This window comes from Sciurus carolinensis, chromosome 16 (genome assembly GCF_902686445.1).
Source record: "Sciurus carolinensis chromosome 16, mSciCar1.2, whole genome shotgun sequence".
Taxonomy (NCBI): Eukaryota; Metazoa; Chordata; class Mammalia; order Rodentia; family Sciuridae; genus Sciurus; species Sciurus carolinensis.
In genome coordinates, this window is record NC_062228.1 from 32,963,513 (window position 1) to 32,978,088 (window position 14,576).

A 14,576-nucleotide genomic window follows, 5' to 3' on the forward strand; every position below is an offset into this window, starting at 1 on the left:
CAGTAGAACCCAATTTCATGGTGGAGAAAAGTGAGGGTAGATTTTTTTGGCCCCGTTAATATAATCTCTAAAACCAACTCGGACTTCCAGATTCAGTTCAGATGAACCTGTCTTCCCGCAGCCCCACTGCTGCGCACAGCCTATCACAGAGGAGGAAACCCAGGCTTCAGGAAGATAGCCGCTGGCCCGAGGCCTCGTGAGTAGCGTAACAGCTCAGATCGGAAGCCCAGAGACAGTGCCACCCCCAGGCTCACCCCGTGGCTGAAAGTGATGGCAAGCAGCGCCACACAGGCGGCCCCGGCCACCGCGAGGAGCATGAGCAGCAGCGGCCCGTGCTGGCTGGTGAGGCGGTACTTCTCGTAGAGCGCAGCCTGGTCCGGGCCCTCCTCGCCCTCGTTGAGGAAGTAGCGCCCCTTGGCTGGCATCCTCCTCGTTGGGAGCCGAGGTCTGCAGCCCACTTGGGAGCCCCCGCCGCCCGGGGGCATCTGTCTGCAACAGCCTCCTCACAGGCCTAGGCCAGCGGCTTCTCCCCAGCTGGCGATCCGGGTTGGCCAGAGGTCCCTCGAGCCTGCAGCTCCATGGGTGACACAGGCCTGCAGGGCTCCAGCCTCCAGGCCACTCACGGACTCGCTAGCCTCTTCCCTGGTGTCCAGGATGGGCTGAAGGCACACGCCGAGTCCTCAGCTCTGCAGAGACAAAGCAGACCCAGGATTTGATGTGAGCTGGCATCAGGGGAGTGTGGGGCTCAGGCCGAGGCCTTTCTGGGCAGCACTGCCCAGTTCAGCAGCCACTAGCCTCCTGTGGCTATGTGAAAGTGAATTTAAGGTAATTAGAAAGAAAATAAAAATCCTGTTCCTCAGTTGCTCTAGTCACTTTTCAAAGCTTCCCTAGCTGAGCCACACGTGGCTGGTGGCCACTGCAGCGGATGGGACAGACGCCGCACTCCCACCGCAGAGGAAGCTTGCAGCGCACTGTGGCTCTGGAAGTTCTGCTGCTTTCTCCCAAGTCAGACTCTGATCTGCTTCCACGCATTCTGCATGTGGCGTGAGGTGCAAATCGAGGTTCTCTGCTATTTTGCAAGTAGAAGTCTAACTATCCCAGCAGCTTAATGAATCGACCACTCTCGGGCCACTGAATTGCAGCAGAGCTGCCTCTGACCTAAATCAGGGAGCATGGACATGGGGTCCCAGTCCAGTCTCTGTCCTGTTCCCAGGTCCTTGTGCAGGTACCACACTCCCTGGATCCTGGCATCCTGGGGCTTTTTAGTGAGTCTTGTGCCTTTAGGTCCAGGGGGTTCCCACCTGTGATCCTGGCAGCCTTAGGATTTGGGGACTGCTTCAGGGCCCAGAGGGGACTGGGAGGCTGAGGGGCACAGGCTGAGACCCACACTTGCTTCAAAGAGGGAACCCCCTGCACCTGAGATACCTTAAGCTTCCATATGAAGTCTGGGGTCTGCTTTTCTTAAAAGGACCCACTAACACAAATTTAAGAAGTTTACAAACCCCACTTCACAGAAAGGAAGCAGAGTAGACCCAGCACCGTTCATGCCCATTCACTCCAAAAAGGCGTTAATGACAGTCTCCCTAGACACTGAGACTGGGGCTGGGGCAGCCGCCCTCTTTCTACAGGAAATTCACGTTGAGAGCAGCCCTGGCCTGGCCCAGACATCAGGCACCTGGCATCTTCCAGGCCTGCCTTGGATCAAAACCAGGACATGGTGGGTGGCAGAGGCCAGGCTACCCTGAGACACGGAAAGGCTCAGGGTGGTCACAGGGTAGGACACAAACAGCCTCCAGGAGAACCTTCAAAAGAAACTGGTCCAGAGGAGGGAAGGTGACCAGGAGAGCCTAAGCCCCCAAGAGCAAAAGAGCAGAATATTCAGAGTCCCCGAGTCCGGGTGAAGACCCATCAGCTGCCGGGAGGTCCTAGGCTGCCGTGGGTGTAGGCGCCACCTCGGGCTCCACTTCCTCTGTGCGCTCACCACAAACCCAGGAACCAAATGGGAAAATCACATATGTGGGGATGGAGGGAGGGGACCCTTGTTCCATCCGTGCCTGGGTCCCTGGGCCTTGGCACTTGTGTGACCAGGGACAATACTTTGGTGGGGTAGGGGGTCAGGCCCAGAGTTGCCAAAGTGCCCAAAGCATTTAGCCAAGCTACAGATCTAATTTTATATGATTTCTTTTAAATGCTGACAGCTAATTTCAAATTTTTAAGGCGTATGGCCCACTAGATTGCCACCTCTAAATCTAACCCGTCTTTATTCCATGGGAGACACTGACTGAGCTTCAGCCACACACCCCAGCCTATGCACGCTGTGGGGCTTGCAAAATAGGTAGGGTCCCTGTCCATTGCAGGCGCCTCTACGATGGCTCTGTGCAGTGATCACGGTGGCAGCCCCTATACACCAGGCCCCTGCTCACACGCTCATGCTGGTCTTCCTAACCGCAGAGCCACCTGTCTTACACATGCAGATCGGAGCCCAGAGAGGTAGAGCGGCTTGCCCAAGATCACCCCGTGGGAGCTGGTTGGCGGAGGGGATGGGATTCAAACCCAGGGCAACCAGCTCTCAAATCACATCTCCTCAGATGCCCACAGACAGCCCAGGGTACCAAACCAGATGCCACAAAACACGAACAGCAACGCTGCCTGCTCTGCTCAGGCCCCAACACCACTGCACTGGGATCACCAAGGGGCTGGGAGCCCCTCAGCTGCCCCATCCTCCAGGCAACGCCCAGACCCGTCGCCCAGGGCCACAAGGATGCAGGCATGCGAGGCGCGGGTGCACACGGGCACGGCCGGCCCACACGCTCGCCCTGGGCCCCCTTGCATCCCAGACACGCAGCTGCCCTTCCAGGGCCACAGAGCCGCGAGCCAGGCAGAGAGAGCATCTGCTGAAAGGTTCCCGGGCCGTGGGAACCCAGGCCGGCAAACACTCCTCTTGGGGATCTAACTAGGCCACTTCCCGGGCAACAGTGGGCGGGAAAGGAGGTGGACAATGGGCAGCCCTGGGCACAGGACTCAGCCCATCCAGGGACCTCATCCAGCTCCAGCAACAAGCTGGGCAGTGCCCAGCAGGGCTGGGGGCTGGGAGGCATGCGGCTGTCCTGAGAGAAGACCCAGGGCCCCCCTCCAGAGGGCCTCTGCACAGGCCAGCTCCTCTGGGCACGGCTCCCCGAAGCCAGACCCAGAGGCACCGCGGCCGGGGAAGGCTTCGAGGCCCTCCATCCAGTCACCACTGACTTACCAGCAACTGGAAGGGCACCTCTGAGGCCCCGGGGGAAGGAACCCTTTGCCTCATCTCCCACGAGTGACCCTGCAGCCTGCACACTCCTGACAGGGCAGTGTCCTCCCTCATCCTACCTTAGGTTGAGCCAAGCCCTGACTCCCTGCTGCTCCCCACCCCCACCCGCTGGTCCTGTCCAAACTCCAAAGCTGCGGGTGAGCCGGGACCCCTTCACTTGGAGGGACTATAGTCCCAGAGGCCCCTAAGGTCATTCATACCTCCTGACCACCCTGTTGGCAGAGCAGCCCCACCTGATGGAGGAGGGGGACACTGCCAAGGTCCAGATCAGGGAGGGTGCTCCTCGCTTCGGCTGGGCAACCCTTGGATCACGAGACCCAGGTCTGGATACTCAGCAGCCCCTCCCAAGCCCCAGTCATCAAGATCGTTCCAGTGGGAATCCTCTTTGGGATATTTACTACCCCAGGGACGAAGCTGCTAGCAGACCCCTGAGCCACCATGAGGAGAGAGCCCCCCTGAAAATGAAGCCAACATGGAGAAGGGGAGATCCAGTCCTGACCACCCCAGGCTGAGGACCCAGCTGTGCCTAAAGCTCAGGTCACCCAGGGCTCAGTCGCGTGGACAATCGATGCCCCTTCAGCTTGAGCCAGCTTGAGTTTCTGTCACTTGCAAGCAAGTCCCAGGCCTCACATCGGGCTTCCTGGCCCAGCTGTTATGTCCCAGAAGCACTGTGGCCCTTCCATGTGTCCAGGACTGAGAGTGGACCCTGCAGAGCAGCCCATACTGGCTTAGCCCTGCTCTGGAAGGGAGCTAGGCCAGGGAGGGGACATCCCCCTCCCCATCCCTCTGTCACCATGCCCCAGCCTCTACAGTCTCGGCTCAGCCAGGCCACAGAAGACCTGAGGCAGCAGAGAAGCAGGAGCCCCAGGGCTGGAGTCTGTGAGGCAGGCAGGGGCCCCCCATCCTCTCCAGTGGCCCTCCAGAAAGTCCTGCGTTGGGGAGAACTTAGGGAGTCCAGATGTGTACTTAGGCATAAAGGCATATTGCCAAGCAACCTCGGTGGCCCCAGCTCCCCGTGGCTCCAGCTCCTGAATAGTATCTATCTACAGATACTGATCTCTCTCTTCTATTCCCCCAGCCTGCACACCTGCCCTGTAGGTATGACAACTGCTCCCATTTCACAGACAAAGGAACTGAGGCACAGAGAAGTTCAGTTGTTGCCCATGTTTGCACAGATGGTAAAAGAGCCGGGACTTGAACACAGGCCACCCAAGGTACACTCTTTGTCCCTCCTGTCCCCCTCATGGGGTTGATACCCAAAAAGCCTATAACATCTGAAAATGCCCACCCCTTTCTTGACCGTCCCCCGACAAGGTCCAGGATAGAACTATGGCCAAGAGGGTGGGGGTTAAGCAGACATCAAACTGTTCCTTCTGCCTCGCAGGGGCGAGGCCAGGCAGTGAGATTCAGGAAGGCCTCCTCCTCCAAGAAGCCCCTGAGTACCCCACTCTTCTCCCTTACTTGCAGGGGGGCACCGCGGTCTCCTGTCAAATGCTGACTGACGGGTCAATTTTCCCTGCTGGAAGAAGTACTGGAAGCAGGAGGCTGGGAAGCTCTAGGCCTGGGCCCCAAAGGGTGCTCAGGAGACCCTCCTGCAGAGGACCTGGCTGAGCCGGCACAACCTCAGCCCGCCCCCAGCTGTCCCAGATGCAGACGGGGCCTCACTTCCTCACCCAAACGTGCTGGCAGGAACCCCGGCTGCTTCCTCTGGCCAAGCCCAGCAGGCCCCTGGCTGCACAGGGCCTGAGGCCTGGTGGCCTCAGGAAAGGGAAGTGGGGGCCTGGAGGCGTGAGGGGCAGGCAGGCCCACACGGGGAGGCTCTGCTCAGGCCCCCAGGCCCACATCCATCCAGCAATCACACACTGACCAAGACCTACAGCGGTCTGGCCTCCAGGCTGGCTGGGTACTGAGCTCCCTTGGGGGCTGGGTACGGGCAGATTTCTGGTTTTGCTGAGGGGATCACTTGACTCAGAGATCTTGAACTTCGTGAAGCTGCTTTGCACAGCACAAGGCCTAATCCAAAGGGGCGGCTGGAAACTTCAAGGGGACCAAGGGATTCCAATCTCATGGCCTCACTCCCCACTGTCCCCAGAGTCCTAGCCTCAGGCCTCCGCACACCTCTGCTCCCCTCCATGACCTTCCCTCCCTGCCCCTCCCGGATTCCCATTCCATTGCCTGCCTCCCCAAATTGTCCTAGTAGGACCTGCACATCTTTCTGTCCACTACCGGTCCTGGCGAGTGCTTGTGGAATGCACGTGTGAGCAGCAGAGTGAGGTGGCCGGAGGGTGGGAAGGGGCAGGGCCACCGGTGAGCAGGGAGGGGAGGGAGGGCTGCGGGGCAGAAGCAGGAGAGCAGGAGGAAGGGCAGCCCTCGGCAGGCCCAGGGAGGCAAGCGCCGGGAGAGGGGCCCAGGTCCCAGCCCAGCTCTGCCGCCATGGCCTGGGCCCTGCTCTCCTTAGTACTGATGACCAACTGGTCTGACACATGACCAACTGGTTTGCACGGACAAAGTTGCAGGTCCCCCAGGGGCCACAGACCTGCATCTGTGTTGGTGACACCAGTCACCAACCTGCTCTGTGATCCTGAGCAAGCCCCTTGGCCGACCTGGGCCTCCATTTCTTGCTAAGGGGCACTTGTGTCAGACGGGGCTGGGGGGCAGCCAACTCACTCAATGGAGAACAAGGTGCTGTAGGTAGACGGAAGGAAAAGGACTCATTCTACAGGCAGAGGGGCGGAGAGTTGTTCTTTATAGCTGAAATGTTCCCTTCTGCTTCCTTCCCTGGGTTAAGCATGACCTGAAGTCAGTCTCTCCTTTAAAACACAAATATGGAAAAGTCAGCTTGGCCATCTCTCTGCCACTTCCAGTGAATGAAGCCTGCCCAGGAGGAGGTGGTCGCTCTATTCTCTCATCTTTATTTTCCTTCAGCAGATATGCACGAGCACCCACTGTGTGCTGGGCACCAGGCCAGGGACCAAGAGGCAGCTAGCTGCTGTTCAGGCACAAGTTCCTGAAGGCAGAGACCTCATCGCCAGCCCCACCCCATCAGCTAGGACTCTGTGCATCGGGCACCGGTGCTCCTCCATGGACTAACCAATCAGCCAGGCTCCCTGGCTGCAAGGAACATCAGCATCTCCCCCACCCTTGCCCAAATTCCACCATTTACGATTCACCTATTTAAGCGTGGCCCTCAGGAGGCTGCCCCTTTTGGAATAGAAACACTCTCACAGCCACAGCGAGTAGATTTCTGATCCCTCTTCCCTGGGTAAGGAAGAACAGAAAGGGGAAGTCTAGTGGCCTTTCAGGAGCTCACGTGGTGCTAGCCAGGAGGCTGCCCACTGCCTTCACGCTTTGCCCCACCCAAAAGGACCCATGGTGACAGCAGGCATGAAGAGGGACGTGGGGAAAGAGAGGCATCGTAACCTGAAGGGCAGGAAGGACGCACATCTGAGTCTCAACTCCTACGCTGCAAGCAGATTGTTGAAAAGTAACAGCCCAGAAGACAAGACAGCGGGGTAACCTAGACAGGAGGAATTCCACAGAGACTATGAGAGGACTCCTATAATGCTGTTTTCACCTGATGCAAAACCCCAAATCCCTGAAGAAAAGACTTAACGTGGGTTTACTACATGGTAAAAAACTAACAAAAGCATAATCAAAAGACAGGCGACAGATAAGGGAAGCATAGTTGTGACTCACATCACAGGAGCTAATCTCCCTCATATGTAAAGAGCTCTTGCAATTAAAAAAAAAAGACCATAACCCAGTTGGAAAACATATGAACAGGAAGTTCACAGAAACAGCAATTAAAATGGTTTTTCAGGAAAAAGGATGACTTTATACCATCATAAGAAACACAAAACTACCATGAAAAACCATCACCTGGCAAAGATCGCTGCATTTCATAAATGTGTGTTTGAAACAGGTACCCACATTCACTCCTGGGCAATTCTAGGTCAGCACAACACCTGGGAAGGCAGGTTAGTGACCTCTAACAAAGGGACTGCCTTATACACATACCTTTTGATGTACCAAATCTGCCTCAAGTAATGCTTCTTACAAACACTCTCCCCTGTGTGCAATGGCATCCCTGCAAGATGATTCATTATGGTATTATTCACAATAGCAAATGGTTGAAACAATGTGTCTACCAGCCGGGAACTGGTGACATAAATCATGATGCGATACATCCTTACAACTGAGTACTGTGCAGGCTGAGGGCCTGTGAAAACAGACTGAACGGAACACCAAACTGCTTTAGCAGAGTGGCCAATCCCACTTCTCATTTTCAGTTTCTATTTCTATTGTCATATTGCTGTGCAAGTATAAAAAAATTCTTAATAGAAAAAAAAATGGATCCCAGGTCTATCCTGTCTAAGCTGCATGACCCTGTGCCTCAGCTTCCACTTTAAAAAAAGGGGGGAGAGAATACCAGGCTGAGCACACAGGGAGGAGTTGTGGGGTCCTGCAGGCAGGGTGCTGAGCCTGCATCTGGGACAAGATGCCCACATCTGGGTGGCACCTCTTATCAAGGTATCAAAAAGCACCACGGAAGTGAGCGAGCCCAGAAGCAGCCCTTCCCCTCACCCCAGCCCTGCCATGAGCCATCTCCCACTCTGCCCGTGTGACCGCTGGGTGGAGAGAGCAGCGGGTCACCACCTCAGGATGGCTTTCGGTGCCGTGAGTAGCAACGCAGGCGGACACTGGTGTAGGGCCTAGCCGGGCCCAGGGAGCTACCTTGAAGCCCGACCAGATCAGGGGACATGAAGATGCTGGTCCCAGCCAGAGGGAGCTCACTGGTAGCCTCCCAGGAGACTCTAGGCCCCACAGCAAGACAGGAGCCATGCCACCCAGCCCTCGAGACATGCCCTGCCACCTCTATACCCCGCCAGGGAGAGAGGCTGGAGAGCAAAACACCCAGACTGGTCCCTCTTCAGACCTTCCAGAGGGGGTGGGGGCTGCCCGCTCCAAGGGGCTCTCGCCGCACCTCCAGCCAGGGGCGCCCACCCTGGGATCCCGACCTGCTTGTCACGCTGGGACTGGAACTCAGGCTGCTCCTCTCCAAGCCCCAGGCTCAGAGGCTTCTTACCCTCCGCCTAGGTGTCCTGTGCCATGCTCTGCCCAACAGTGGGGAAAGCTCCATCGCCGAGCAGTCCCCCGTCACAGGAAGCCCTGGGCTCACTCCACCCTCTCCCCCATTTACAGGTCCCCTGTACCGCCAGCACACCTGTATTCCCAGCTACTCGGGAAGCTGAAGCAGGAGGGTCACAAGATTGAGGCCAGCCTCCCTCAGCAACTTAGGGAGACCCTGTCTCAAAAAATAATAAAGGGCTGAGGATGTGGCTCATTTGTAGAGTGCCCCTGGGTTGAACCCCCAGGACTGCGGAGTCGGGGTGAAATCCCCTGCACATTTGAGCAACTCGAAGGCTCTGACAACCCCCACAGGAGAGAGACCTGCTGAATTCAGCACAGCCACGTGTTGTTCACAGGACTCTTTTGCAAGGAATCTCTAGTGACCTTCCTTGAGGACATGGTGACTTGGAGCTCCCGCAGTGACCTGGCCACTATCCTCTCCCTTTCTGACAGGCTGGGGCCCCGTTCCCCCACCTCCACCTGACCCTGGGTTGGGCTAGAAGGCGCCGTGATGAGGAGGGGATCCAGCCCATGCACCTACTTGTGGGCCAGGGACCACCCTGACCACGCCTCCCTTGGTGGGCGTGAGGGGGCAGTGGGTGAAGAGGGCCTGGGCTCTCCAGCACGGTGGGCTCAGCTGCCCTCCCTCTCGGCCCCTCAGCTGGGAAGCTACCTGCCCTGCGGAAAGCAGCCAGAAAAGAACTGAAACGCCAACCAGGAAAAATGCTCCTGTCACATTTCCTGACTCTGGTGGTGCAATGCAGGGATGCCTCAGTTTCCCCATCGGCCCCAAGCAAGGTAGTGCAGGGGACAGCGCCCTGGATGGAACACCAGGAGACCTAAGAGACCAGCCCGGCTAGGCCTCCCCCTCCTGTGACTTGGGCCCGGATCCTCCACCTCTCGAAGGCCCCTGCCCTCTCAGACCAGTGGCGAAGCCAGCCAGAGGTCACACAGCAGTCCCTTCAGGGAGCCCACCGGAGCACTGCTGCCTGGTCAGGCTCCCCGTCCCAGCAGCAGACCGGCCCACCCAGCCCAGAGGTCCCGATTTGACCCCACGGCACCACCTGCCCCATCCAAGGTAGTGACACCCCACCTGCTGGAGGCTTCCTGAGGCCTCCATCAAGGCCGGGGGCAAGTGAGGGACGGGGGCGCCTCGGGAAGCCAGGCCGAGGGCCGGAAGAGCCTTTTGCGGGGGAAGGAGCCCCACCCGGCCTCCCCACCAAACCACAGCCCCAGCTTCCGGAACTGCAGCCACCCGGGGGCTCGCAGGCCCCACCACAGCTGTCCCCAGGGCCCAGGGCCTGCTCCTGGCCACTCCTCCCTTCCTTCCAAGCTCTTACCTCCCAGAGGCAGCCTCCAGGTGGGCAGAGGAGGATGGAGCCTCGGTCCGCCGCAGCCCCGTGTCCCCCTAAAACCAGACCTGCCTGGGGCTGGCCCACCGGGCTCCCCACACCTGTCCAGGGCCCCAAGAACAACAAGCCCAGTCCTTGCTCACCCCCTGGACAAAACCTCCTCCAGAGCTTCCCAGGGCCTTCTGGGTGGCTGTGTGATCGGACTTATTTCGCTTCCCCAAATAAGCCCCACCCTTTGGTCTCCTTCGCAGCCTAAACGCTGCCACCTCCCACCTCCGCTGCCGGGAGGACGCCTGCCTGCCTGTCCCTGCCAGCCTCCACGGCCACCTCCTCCAGGAAGGCTGCCCAGCCCCTCCCCAGCACCTGCGCCCAGCCTCCTGCAGCCCACACGACCCGGGCCTGGTGGACGCTCACTCCCACAGCCACACGCTGGTGGTCAGGGGCAGGCTCCAGCCCTGGAGGCCCCGGGCCGTCTGCCTGAGCTTTGGCAGGTCACTTGCGACTCAAGCTCTCATCTGAGTGATGGAGATGAAACACCCCCTCCCTCCAGTGAAATCACCTCCTGGCTCCAAAACCTCCTCATACATCCAGAAACTCTGCGCATGGGCAGGGGCCCACCCGCCACTGGGAGAGAGCTTCCTGCCTCCAGGCCCCACCCAGCAGGGGCTCGCTGGGTACAGGTGAGAGCTGAAGCCACATGAGGAGAGACAGATACGGGGCCCTGTGCAGCTCACGCTGGGGGAGGGAGGCAGCCCCTAAATGAGCTAAGTGAGGAAGAAAAATGCCAGGATGAAGCCCGGGCCCCGCCATTGGGAAGGTGGCAGAGCCTAGTGGTTGGGAACACAGGTTCCACCTCAGAGAAGCTGTGTGGCTTTAGACATGTTCATTAACCTCTCTGGGCCTCAATTTTCTCTCCAAAAGAATGTGCTAGTAATGGTACCTAGTTCTCAGGGACTTCGCAGAGAACAGTTTGCAGTAAGTGCCAACACACAGCGTCAGGACAGCTGGCTCCAAACAGCCTGAGAAACAGACACCAGGGGACGCTTCAAGCCCCAGGAGTCTAGTTTCCACTTCCAGCCAGCCCCCCAAAAGTAACTCTTGTCTTCCCTCAGAGAGCTGCCCCAGCCCCACCCCAGCCCTGCCCGCACTCCCACGCCCACTCCTCAGGGAGAGCGGTGGCTCCAGGGAGTCTGGGCCTTTCAAACGAGGCTGCCTCCCATTAGCCCAGGCCCCCATTAGAGCAGCCTCCAGGGACTTCAGAGGGCCCCTCCTCCCCAGCCAGAGGGCCGTGGGCGACAGGTGTGGGAGGACCCGCAGGGCCGGGCGCCGGCACGTCCCAGCCCAGTGGCCACCCCAGCCCACACGGCAGGAAATTCCCAGGAGCAGAACCAGCCTGCCCACTGCGGAGGTGGGACACTGAGGCCGGAAGGAGGCAGCGAGGGGATGGCAGCAGAGCAAGACCAGGGGAGCCCGTGGACAGGGAGGGGTCCCAGCACAGCACAGCTCCAGCCAGCCTGGAGGACAGCAGCGCCCAGGCCTGTGTCCCCGTCTGCACCCCACGACCCTGGATCTCTCCCCCTCGGCCAGTGAGAGCCACGAGGCCTGAGGCTGAGCCGCTCCGGAGCCCACCGCGCGGCAGGCTGCCAGAACAGAGGCAGGACAGAACCGCGGCAGCGGGCAGGAAGGGCCCGAGGAGCGTGCCGTGGGTCCCAGAGACGTCAGGGCCCTGGCCCTCAGAGCCAAGCAGCGACAACACCCTCGCCTACCCACCAGGGACCCCGTGCTCCCCAAGCCAGGCCTGCTGTGACGCACGCCCAGCCAGAGGTGGAGCCCACTCCCTCCCGCCATCACCACCGGGGTCCGACACCCAGGGAAGAAGCAAGAGGAGGTGGACCTTAGGGGCTGGGAAGCACAGCTGAGGACCGCGGATGTCACTGTCCCCTCGGGGAGGGGAGAGCCCTTCCAGCAATCAGCATGGCAGAGGGGCCAGATGGACAGAGGCACAAAGCAGGGAGCAGAGAAGAGGGTCTGCCCAGCATCGCAGGTGCCAGCATCCGCCAGAGGGGGCGGCAGAGGGGGGCGCCGCCACTTGAGTTCCCTTCTCCCTGGGCTCAAGGACCCCTGAAAGGGGCCACGTGCCAGGGTGGGGAGGCCAGGAGAGAGCGGGTGGTCTAAGGGGCAAGTCGGGAAGTCGGATGAGAAGGGCAGAGCTGAAAGCGAGGGCGGCCCGGGTCGAGGAGGGGATCAGAAGCCGGATTTTAACATGACACCAGTGCTGTGTTGGAGAGCCCAGGGACCTCCACCTCCGCTCCCAGGCTGGAGGCCAGCCGCCCCACCCCATGCCGACAGCAGGGCTCACTCGGGTTTCTCAGAAACAGCCTGGGAAGTAGACCTGCCAAAGGGGACAGCAGACATCAGCAGGAAAGGGTGGTCCCAGGTGTCCCAGGTGAAAGGCCACCAAAGAGAATGGAGCTCTGGTCCATGGCAGTCCTCCCCACCCCACCACCTAGTCCCTCTGGAAAGGTCTCCCAGAGAGCAGGGCACTTGAGCCAAGCGGTCTGCACCCAGGGTTGGGCAATGCCCGACCATGACATGACATGGCCAGAGGTGAGATCCGGGGACAGTGGCAGGTCAAGTCAGATGCCTATGCCTAGCCAGGGTGCTATGCCACCCTCCTTAGTGGAAGCAGGGACACTGGACAGAGGAGGCTGGTGGAAGTTCCCACGCCCAGGCAACAAGGGCTCTGGCCCCTCTCAGGGGCCTGGGAAACATTTTTCGAGCATCTGACCCTCCCGTGACCCTACCTGGATACTGCCATCAGCCCCATTTTACAGAGAAACTGAGGAACAGAGAGATACAGTGATGAACCAAGAAACGCAGGTTCCTGGGGAGGTCCCGCAGCCCTGCCCTGCCCCTCCTCATCTCCCAGGTTCCCCCAGAGACGCCCAGTCTCCCAGCCAAGGCAGAGGAGAGTCCCATGACAACGAAAGTGACCAACTCTTCCACTTCGGTGCCGACTCTTTCTTGCCAGGGCAGTACGTAAATCTCATTTAATCCCTCAGCCCTCTGATGCCTTGGGTACCACCAGCAACCCATTTCGCAGATGGGAGAGACAGGCTCTGTCAGCTGCTTGTATCACACGCTGCCGGGAGGAGCAGAGTGGCCCTTGAATCAGACCAGGGTGCCATCTGGCTCTCTTTGGAGGTGAGGCTGGACAGGTGACCTCCGGCTTCTCTGGCTGGTGATCATATATGGCCTCGTTCACTGATCCAAACTCACCCCCAGCTCTTGGCTACACGGTGCTTCCCTCCTGACCCACGAGAGGGTGGAACGGGATGCTCTGATACAGGCACCCAGGACACTGACCCCTTGGCCTGGGTCCCTTGGCGGCCCTAGAACTTTCTCCAGCCAAGTTAAGTGCAGCCCTCCACCTGGGAAGAGGAGAGGGTAGGCTGCCACCTCAGTGTGAATGAACCCCACAGGCTCCTCCCCCGGAATGCAGTGGGGGAGAAGGCAGTCCAAGGGACAGGCCACCCGGCCACTCAGCTTGACCCTGAGCAGTGGTGGAACGGCAAGGACAGATGATCCCAATGTCAGGATCCTCCACCTCCCTGATGTGGCAGGACCTGACCTCATGTCCAAGAAGGCAGGGCCCAGCTGGGGCAGGAGGGCCCTCACTTGGCCCAGCCACATGAAAGGCCTTGTGCCACCGCAGTCTCCCTGAAGTGACGCTGGGCCAGCCACAGTGGACTCTAGGGAGGATCACCCCTCCAGAACTCCTCAGCACCAACCAGAGCCCCTGTCCCAGCCTCGCCAAAGATGAGGGGTGGTATCCTGACCCACCCGACCTTGAGTACAGCGGCTCACCGCAAGGCTGCCAGAGCCCAGCCCGTGGGGTGGTCCGAGAGGAGACAGGACCCTGGGGCTCTGCGCTCTCCCCTGCACCCTGGGGTGGGGTGAATGGTACCCCACACAGGCAAGAGGCCGGGAAGGTCAGACTAAGAGCCGCACACCGCACGTCCCTCAGGCGACAACACATCGGACCTTGGTCTTCCTTTGGAGAAGCACCTTTGGCCTGTCACTCCTGCCCCCTCCCACCTGGCTACGCCCCCTCCACCTCGTTCCCATAGGAAGACTCCAGAATACCCAGGGGCACTGGAGATGGCGCTCACACTGCAAACGTCTCTCCAGACTTCCTCGCAGTCACAGCCACCAGCTTGTCACCAAGCATCCCCGTTAGCTTCGTCCAAGACAATAACACGTTCATGATGTCACAGATTCTGCGTCCTCTTCACAGGCTTTCCTCACACACACAAATACAAACCCTGAAGCTTTCGGTGTGCTCAGCCACACACAGGCAACGGCCAGCCCGCGTGCCAAGAGCAGGAGACGGGCAGGTCACACAGCCCCTCCAGGCAGCCAGCCCAGCCGGCCTCCGTCCAGGCCCTGGGGCCAGGACCCTCCCCACCTCCAGCCCCACCTCTGACTGCCAGCTGGCGATGGAACCCAGCCCCCACCCCTGCTGGGCAAGCCACACCCCCAGCTCCACTTTCCGAGGGTGTTTTTGTTGGTTGTTGTTTTATTGAATCTGTTCCCTTGCCAGATCGGTCTTCCTTTGAAAAGAGTAAAAGGTACTCGTAAATGTGGAATCACAATCTTGAAAGCAAAGGGGGACATGTGAGCGTCTGCAGTTCCCAGAACTCCAGGTGGCCAGGGAACAGCACTGCGGTCACAGCTTAACGGCTCTTTCTTGTCGGCTGCTAAAAGCTGGTGACAAGTTATCTCTGGTC

The 14,576-nt window shown here is 59.4% G+C and overlaps 1 protein-coding gene across 9 annotated transcripts in view; it reads right to left on the bottom strand.

The window, feature by feature from the left end:
- Adcy7 (adenylate cyclase 7) overlaps positions 1-14,576 on the bottom strand; it is a 55,267-nt gene that overhangs the window by 25,548 nt on the left and 15,143 nt on the right. For 5 of the 9 annotated variants that reach the window (XM_047528573.1, XM_047528577.1, XM_047528568.1 and 2 more), the window contains one exon: positions 255-686. In XM_047528573.1, coding sequence (XP_047384529.1) covers positions 255-485 — 231 coding nt within the window. In that variant the 5' untranslated portion in view covers positions 486-686. The other 4 variants (XM_047528572.1, XM_047528574.1, XM_047528576.1 and 1 more) reach the window with 4 other exon arrangements.